Here is a 9,601-nt window from a genome sequence, read left to right on the forward strand (position 1 = left end):
CACAACAGACTCCAGAGCTGTACAAAAACTCACACAAGCACGTCCTCGTGAGCTGTAAATATTCCCTCAGCAGGAAGCTGCACCCCAGAGACCTTTATTATAAACAACATCATCTATTCACACTCAGCACTCAGATCTTCCTCTTTATTCCAATCTCTTCAAGCAGTTATTAATATTTATAATGATAATAATAATAATAATTATTATTATTATTATTATTATTACTATTATTATTATTACTACAGGTCGATGGTTCATTTCCTGAATTTAGAAACACAGAGTCTGTTCAGCAGCACAGAATCTGACGAGAGATCAAACTGAAATGTAGATGTTTACTGCAGCATCACTACTACAAACTCCTGGAATTAAAAATCACCTGTAGGGGGCAGCAGCTGCTTGTTTTCAAGAAGGATTCATGAAACTATGAAATCTAACAGCTGAAGTGTGTTTATGTAAATTCACACTGTTATAATACAAAAACATCCTCTTGTTCACCCCAAGTTCAGATTCAGACATGTTCATATTCCGGTTCTTTAAATGACTCTGTAAATAAACTGCAGCTCATTTTCCCCGTCTGCGTCTGCAGGTTTTATGTGTTCAGGAGTCCAGAAGAGAACAAATGTCTGTGCTCTTATTAATAGAGAACAAAACTACTGGAATTAGAGGTGTAAGGATATATATACTGTAACTAATCATATAATCATTCAGTATCACCAGACAATAATCAGGGTAATGTATTCAGTCACTCGGTCATCATTAGGAAGTGTTTTATTGGGTCAGAGTGCAGGCTCCAGAGTCCATCCCAGGAACACTGAGCGTACATTCTGGTCATGTTACACATTCACACACTCATTCACACCGAGGGGCAATTTACAGAAGACGAGTCACCTGCTTCACTCCTGATTCCATTTCTTGAAGCAGATTATTTTAGACTTTTGATTAAGAAAGAAGAAGAAGAATAAAGAATAGTTTCAACGTCTAGCTGTTGTGATATTAGATTTCAGCTTTCTCTTCTGCTCACTAGAGATTACAAATCTTTAGGATTTAAAAACACCTGATCTAGAATCTTCTCAGCTCTTTCTCTCTGGATTCGTCAGATAAAGCCTCTAGAGGGTTTCAGCCTATACCAGAATGAATGTCATGTTCGGTTACACAGTTTGATTATAATGTTCAGTGTAGTTCAGAAAAGCGTTAATTACATCACAACACGTTCATATCATTATTAATAATAACAAACAGCTGAATTATTTCCCACATTAAATTGATATGGAGATGAAACGGGGTGTGAGTGTGATTAACAGCTGCAGAGCTGCACTCAACACAGCAATGTTTTGTCTGAAACACATGATGTTTTTATATCTCTAGTGGGTGTGTCATGCAAACCAAATCCTGTGTTTGAACCATTTATGCTGAAACATTCAGCCCAACAACATAGCAGCAGTTTGTGTTCATTTACAGCAGCAGGAATCATTTTAATTCTTAGAGATGGGACTAGACAGAGTTTTGAGTTACTTTACTCTAGTAATCTTCATTCAATGTTAGTATTATTTATTACATCATTTAAAAAACATTAAAATGTAAATTAATATTTAATGTTAATTCCTACCTTTGAATATTCTTCTATTTCAGATTCCTGCAGTCAGACACTGATCGAGTCTGATCCAGTGATCATCAAACCTGATCAGTCTCATAAACTGACCTGCACAGCCTCTGGATTAGACATTGGTGGCTACTGGATGGCTTGGATCAGACAGGTGCCTGGAAAAGGGCTGGAATTTGTTGCAACTATAAAATATGATAGTGCTTACATATATTACTCCAGCACTGTTAAGGGCCGCTTCACCATCTCCAGAGACAACAATAAGAAGCAGGTGTATCTGCAGATGAACAGCATGAGGACAGAAGACACTGCAGTTTATTACTGTGCCCGAGGGGGATACAGCACACAGTGATACTTCCCCTTAGACATCAATACAAAAACACAGACTTACTACAGACACATGAAAAGCTCACAGTCTGTTACAAAAAATGTTACAAAATTTAAACTTTAATTTTAAAATTTTTATTGTATGTTTCTTTTCTTTTTTAAAGCTGCTTTGAGAAAATATCCATTGTTAAATGTGTTATATAAATAAAGTGAATTGAATTAACAGATTAAGAACTACGGAAGTAGATGTTCACAAATCAAGGGAAAAAATTAATATTAATTTCCCTATTAATTGATTTGGTTAAACCAAATGATTTACTATGTTACTGCTGATACTGTGTCTGAGTGTTTACTCTCTTTTAAACCATGCTGATAAAAATGCTCCAATTCTGACTTCCTACTTTCTTTATTTTTATTGTTGGTCCATGTGAAAGTTATTTTTTAATTGGCAGCAAGAATATTATAATATTTTGTATCTGCACCTGTAGGGGGCAGCAGCTGCTTGTTTTCAAGAAGGATTCATGAAACTATGAAATCTAACAGCTGATTCATGCAAATTCACCCTGTTATAAAAATAGCACCCTTTTGCTCACATGACTTTCGTGTCACACAACTGAAGCAAAGATACCTGGATATAACCCTAAAGTGGGCGTGGCCTAAAGTAATTATTAGGAATGAAAATATAAATTAACTATTCTAAGCTCCTGAAAACGCTGGGAAAAGCCCACAGGTAGAAATAACAGCTCTGTCAGCATACTGTGTTAATGTGGATCTGACCAACAAACTAGTAGACATCCCAGTACCAATACACACTGTAATACACACATCCCAGTCCCAATACACACTGTAATACACACATCCCAGTCCCAATACACACTGTAATACACACATCACAGTCCCAATACACACTGTAATACACACATCACAGTCCCAATACACACTGTAATACACACATCACAGTCCCAATACACACTGTAATACAAACATCACAGTCCCAACAAACACTGTAATACACACACCCCAATCCCAATATAGACTGTAATACACACATCCCGGTCCCAATAAACACTGTAACACACACCACAGTCCCAATACACACTGTAATACACACATCCCAGTCCCAATACACACTGTAATACACACATCACAGTCCCAATACACACTGTAATACACACATCACAGTCCCAATACACACTGTGATACACACATTCCAGTCCAAATACACACTGTAATACACACATCCCAGTCCCAATACACTATGTAATACACACATCCCGTCTCAGTACACACTGTAATAGACACACCACAATTCCAATACACACATTCCAGTCCAAATACACACCGAAATACACAAATCCCAGTCCCAATACACACTGTAATACACACATCAAAATACACAGCTTCTGTTATAGAAATGTAACTAACACCTTCTGAACACAGAAACTGTGACTTTATCGTGTGAGGCTCATTTTAGACAGTTGTTGATTGAACATGTTCAGTTCAGTTAATCACAGAGACACGTTAGTGTTTTGTTCATTTCACTCTATGACCAATTCTTCTAAGACGAAGAACGTTAATGTATAAATGAGTAAACCTGAGACTTCAAGATCATGATGATGCATTTCATGCAAATCCTCCACTTGTGTCTCTTACATTAAGGAGGTCTGTGTGAGTGTGTGAGTGTGTGTGTGAGTGTGTGTGTAGTGAGGAGGAGGAGAGCAGCTGAGCATTTTACTTCACTTCACTTTTATATCAACAACAATGCTGTCATTATCAGTGTTGCTGCTGCTTTCAGCTACATTCTGTACGTCTCCGTGTCGGCTGAATGAATTTAGATTTAATTCTCGTTTCGTGAAAAAGACTTGATGACTTTTGATGATGTTCTGTCGCTCTTATTCACAGGTGGTGTTGGAGGTGTGGAGCTCACTCAGACAGACTCTGTGCTGGTGAAGCCTGGAGAGTCGTTCTCCATCTCTTGTAAGATCTCAGTGTCGAGTTATTGTATTCACTGGATACGGCAACCTGCTGGAAAAGCACTGGAATGGCTCGGATATCTGTGTAGCGGTGATAGCACTGATCTCAAAGACACGATGAAGAGCAAGATCAGTCTCAGCCAGGACAAATCCAGCAGCACAGTTTATTTAAGAGGACAAAACTTTCAGGTCGAGGACACGGCTGTGTATTACTGTGCCAGACACACAACACTACAAACTCACTGAAGCCCTGTACAAAAACATCCCTGGTCATTTTCCTCTCTCTGCAGTACACATGTCCCCAGAGGGGTCTGGTATATATGAGCTAGCAGAGCTAAGACACTTCTGTAGTTCAAAGATATCTACATAAGTTTTCATCTTTGTCTCAACATTTGAACACAAGTGAATACACAGTTAATACATCATTAATACCACACCAATCTATTCCAAAGCTTTTGTGCAGCTTGCTGAAGTGGATGTCGGTGTAACTCACAATTTAAGCTATTATTATAATTATAATTCTTTATGTGCCTCTAGATGTCAGACTTTGTAAAGAAACTCTCTCACTTTATACATTATAATCGTTCTCCAGCTTCATTTAACTCACCGGACAGATATTTGATTATTCTGATTCTGCAAAAGTGATTCATATTTAAATACAATAATCTGTGTTTTTTAGAAATGTTACAGTTATTGTTTAGATCAATTATAGCATAAATATTGTGAGAAAACATGTTTACAACTCCAAAGACAACGTTCCAAATAAAAACTCTTGTTGAAAGTTGAGTTTATAAACCAACACATCCTCCATCAGATGAATCTCCTCCTCATGATTTAAATACATTTCAGATACATTCTCCTCCCATCATCAGCAGATAAACAAATCCAAGTGTCAGAGCTGGATCTCACTCTATTTATATGATGTGATGGTGTGTGTTAAACTTTGGAGAACAGAGAAGACTCCAGTCCAAACAACACACACCATGTTCTCTACATCTCTACTGCTCCTGCTGGCAGCTGCTTCTTGTGAGTGCTTTATCAAATTCATTCATTTACTAGATGAAGAATAAAGGTGCAGCATATATTGTGTGAGATATCACCATGTGTTTTCCTCCACAGATGTGCATGGTGAGGAACTGACTCAGCCTGCTTCCATGACAGTCCAGCCAGGCCAGAGTCTCTCCATCCAGTGCAAGGTTTCATATTCAGTTACAAGTGATGCTACAGCATGGATACGACAACCTGCAGGAAAAGCTCTGGAATGGGTTGCAACTATGGGTTATGCTGGTGGCACTTACTACAGTGAGAAACTGAAAAGCAGGTTTCAGGTTTCCAGGTTAAACAACATCCCTGTACAAAAACTCCTCATTCAGTGTTCACAATAACAGGACACAAGACACAACACTGATCTATAGGAGTCGAACAAAATGTAAAATAAATAAATAAATAATCCACAAATGAGAAGAAAGAGATTGAAGTTAGTAATTTATTTAAATAATTGTAATATAGATTTTAAACCATAATACAAAATTTTTAATGTTTCCTGCACATGATAAACACTGTAATAATCATATCACTAACAAGAACTTATGATAATGTAGGTTGAAAGATTAGTTGCTGTTCCTCTCTGTTACATTACATTCAATTTTATTTGTGTTTATCAGTTTATTTGTGTACAGTAGCGCTTTTTACAATTGACATTGTCTCAAAACGGCTTTACAGAACATAATCATAGAACAAAGGTTAATATATAGAATAATATAAAGATTAATAGAATACAAAATTCAAGTTTAATATTAGATATATTTAAATGTGTATGTATTTATTCCCAATGAGCAAGTCTAAGGTGACTCAGTCAGCAGTGGCAAGGAAAAACTCCCTAGAATGGAAGGAAGAAACCTTGAGAGGAACCAGACCCAAAAAGTGGAACCCATACTCATATGGGTGATACTGGAGGGTGTGATTATAAATATACAGTCTCACAAATGTTGTATTGTTGTACATCTCCTCTTTAGTATCGCAAAATCTAATTGGAGCTGGTAGATCTCTAGATGCCTCAGGATTCTCACAGAGTCGGCCTCATCTCAGTCTTCATCGCACGGAAATGCGTACACCTGATTAAAGAGATGAGTTTTGAATCTACATTTAAACTGTTATAGTCTGTCTGAGCCCCGAACACTATCGGGAAGACTATTCCAAAGTTTGGTAGCTAAATACAAAAACCATCTACCACCTTCAGCAGACTTAGATATTCTGGAAACTACCAGAAGTCCTGAGTTTTTGATCTCAGGGAGCGTGAAGGATTGTAATGTGTTAGAAGACTAGTTAGATACATTAGAAACCATTTACTTCCGTGTACATAAGTAGCAGCAGTTTGTAGTCAATTCTAAACTTAACAGGTAGCCAGTGTAGAGATGATAAAATTGAGGTTATATGGTCATATTTTCTTGTCCTAGTGAGAACTCTGGCAGCTGCATTTTGGACTAACTGTAGCCTATTTAATAAAGATGCAGGACAACCACCTAGTAATGCATTACAATAGTCCAGTCTAGAGGTCATGAATGCATGAACTATTTTCTCAGCATCAGATACAGACAGGATGTTTCTCAGCTTGGCAATATTTCTAAGATGGGAAAAGGCTTTTTTTGTAGTATGGGCAATATGATTTTCAAAAGACAAGTTACTGTCTAATATAACACTCAGGTCTTTCACTGTCGAGCTACTAGTAACAGAACATCCCTCTAAATGGAAGTTAAATTGTGAAATCTGTACTGGTTCTTGGACCAATAAGTAGTATTTCTGTATTATCAGAGTTTAACAACAGAAAATTAGAGCTCATCCAAACTTTTATCTCTCTAACGCACTCGGTTAATTTGGACAATTTAGTTATTTCATCTGGTTTTTATGAGATATATAACTGTGTATCGTCATCATAACAGTGGAAACTAATCCCATGTCTTCTAATAATGTTCCCAAATGGAAGCATGTATATCGAGAAAAGCAGAGGTCCTAGAACTGATCCTTGCTGGACCCCATAATTAACTGGCAATAAACTGGAGGATTCACCATTTAATTCTACAAAATGGTGTCGATCAGACAGGTAGGATCTAAACCAACTTAAAGCATGTCCCTGAATACCTGTGTAATTTTGTAAGCAATCTAGGAGAACGTTGTGATCTATAGTGTCGAATGCAGCACTAAGGTCAAGTAGAACTAATAGGGACATGCAGTCTTAGTCTGAAGCTAGGAACGAGTCATTTGTAACTGTCACAAGTGCAGTTTCTGTGCTATGATGGGGCCTGAAACCTGACTAAAACTTTTCAAAGATATTGTTCTCCTGTAAGAAGGAGCTCAGTTGAACAGACACAACTTTTTCCAATATTTTAGACATAAACGGAAGATGTGAAATAGGTCTGTAATTTGATAGTTCGTTGGGATCTTAATTCTGTTTCTTAATGAGGGGCGTAATAACTGCCAACTTGAAAGATTTAGGGACGTAACCTAAACCTCAACTGTTTTGTTACAGCACTGATCTATTCAAGTCTAATAAAATACAATATATTACTAAATAATAATAATAATCCACAAATAAAAAAGAGATATAAGTTGGTTAATTTAGTCCTACAATAATTAGTGCACATAACAACCGGAATAAAAATCATATCACTATCAAGGACTTATTATAATGTAATATATTTGACTATCAATAATCACGCAACAAATTAGAATCTGTGAGAGAGGTAAAGTTTTAAAGGATTAGTTGCTGTTCCTCTCTGTTACATCATCATGACTCCCACATGATTTCTATCATGACGTCATGATGCAAATCCAGACTGCTGTGTGTCCATGCAGTATTTATGTGCAGCTGAGCTGAGTGGAGCGATCGAGTCTCATCAACACTCACCATGAAGATCCCACTCTCCTTATTCCTGCTACTAATCAGCCTCATAGGTGAGATCTCATGCTGAATCTGCAGTATATTTTATTATTTATTTTAAAATACATTAATGTTGCTCTTTTTTCTGTATCAGGTATTCAGTGTCAGAGTCTTGAGTCTATTCCCACTGGTTCAGTGGTGAAAAAACCTGGAGAAACTCTGAGTCTTTACTGTAAAGGATCTGGGTTTAACTTTGGTGGCTATGGCATGAACTGGATCAGACAACAAGCTGGAAAAGCTCTAGAATGGATTGGGGCTATCTGGTATGATGCCAGTAAAACAATATACGCCAAAGACATTGAGGGACGTTTGGAAATGACCAGAGACAACTCCAAAAACATGGTGTATCTGCAGCTGACTGGTTTGAGTGTCCAGGATTCTGCTGTTTATTACTGTGCTAGATACCACAGTGGTACAAACATGTTAATCAGCTGTACAAAATTCTCCCCCAGATGCAATAAAAGAGAAAAGTGCTTTCAATATACGGGGCATTTTCTCAAGATCTGCAGGTGGCGCTACAGCACAACAAATATACTGTAACATTGTAGGTTTCTTTAAAGTACAACATATTCTCATATCCTCAGTCAGATCTAGATACTCCACAATGTCTATGTATTTCTGTGACACAATGAACACTGAGACTGTCTCTTATAGTCATATTCTTACATAGGAACCAAGAGGGAAATAAATAACATTTTAAGAAAAATGTCTGACTTTAATTAGTGATTATTAAATACATACATTTTACAAAAGTTCCATAACATTAACTGTAACGTTTAACGTAAAAAGAGTTCACCATATTCTTCTTTAATTAATAAATAAATTGTCACCATTCACAGACTGCTGCTGTATAAGAGGAAAAGTGATCATAGTAATCAGTGCCATTGATTTTTGTAAAATTATTATCTTCATGTTTGTAGCAGTAACTTCATGTCACAGTAGAGCCAAAGGGTGCAGAATTACACAATTTCATGGGTTTTGTTTTTACTTTACACAATAAATTATCAGCACCTGCATCCACCACCTCTACAATTCCTGACATCACACCACCTGGTCCTTGATTATTGTCCTATAACAACACACACATGTGTTTTACTCCTTACTGAATATGCTGATATGAAGAGTGTGTTCACTTCACATAAATTTACATGAGAACATCTCTTAATGTTCCAAATTTTATAGATATAAAAAGACAGATTAGAGATATTTATGAGATAAGGAGCTTTTGACATTTAGAGGAATCCATCCCATGTTGACCCTAAGATAAGAAGTGTCTCTAAAGAGCCTTGAACCAAGAGCTTTTACTTCGTCTGCTCCAACACACACCATGATCTCTACATCCCTACTGCTGCTGCTGCTGGCAGCCGTACACTGTAAGTGTTTTTACATTTGACATGTAATACAGTTTTGGTTCCTTAAAGCTTTTTGCTTTTACATCATTAAAATAACTTTTCTTTAACAGGTGTTCACAGTGTTGAGCTGATCCAGACCGGATCCACAGTATTAACTCCTGGTCAGTCACTGACTCTGACCTGTAAAGTGTCTGGATATTCATTAACTGATAGCAGCTACTGTACACACTGGATACGACAACCTGCAGGAAAAACTCTGGAATGGGTCAGACGTATATGTGCTAGTGGGGGCACTTACTACAGTGAGAAACTGAAAAGCAGGTATCAGATTTCCAGAGACACGTCCAGCAGCACAGTGACATTAAGAGGACAGAACATGCAGACTGAAGACACAGCTGTGTATTACTGCGCT

At 37.2% G+C, this 9,601-nt stretch overlaps 3 gene segments (V, D, J or C); all 3 read left to right on the plus strand.

The window, feature by feature from the left end:
* Positions 1–3,688: 3,688 nt before the first annotated feature.
* Positions 3,689–4,119, plus strand: LOC132860808 (Ig heavy chain V region MC101-like; the record flags this gene model as incomplete). The annotated part of the segment is given in 2 exon segments: positions 3,689–3,731; positions 3,830–4,119. Coding segments are annotated over 2 exon segments (333 nt in total), but the record flags the coding sequence as incomplete, so codon positions are not given.
* Positions 4,120–7,805: 3,686 nt separating this feature from the next.
* LOC132861622 (immunoglobulin heavy variable 3-33-like) lies at positions 7,806–8,377 on the plus strand. The segment is given in 2 exon segments: positions 7,806–7,851; positions 7,932–8,377. Coding segments are annotated over 2 exon segments (492 nt in total).
* A 787-nt stretch (positions 8,378–9,164) lies between these two features.
* LOC132861159 (Ig heavy chain V region 914-like) lies at positions 9,165–9,601 on the plus strand (the record flags this gene model as incomplete). The annotated part of the segment is given in 2 exon segments: positions 9,165–9,210; positions 9,300–9,601. Coding segments are annotated over 2 exon segments (348 nt in total), but the record flags the coding sequence as incomplete, so codon positions are not given.

The sequence above is a fragment of the Tachysurus vachellii genome, chromosome 18 (assembly GCF_030014155.1).
Source record: "Tachysurus vachellii isolate PV-2020 chromosome 18, HZAU_Pvac_v1, whole genome shotgun sequence".
In the NCBI taxonomy this organism is placed as follows: Eukaryota; Metazoa; Chordata; class Actinopteri; order Siluriformes; family Bagridae; genus Tachysurus; species Tachysurus vachellii.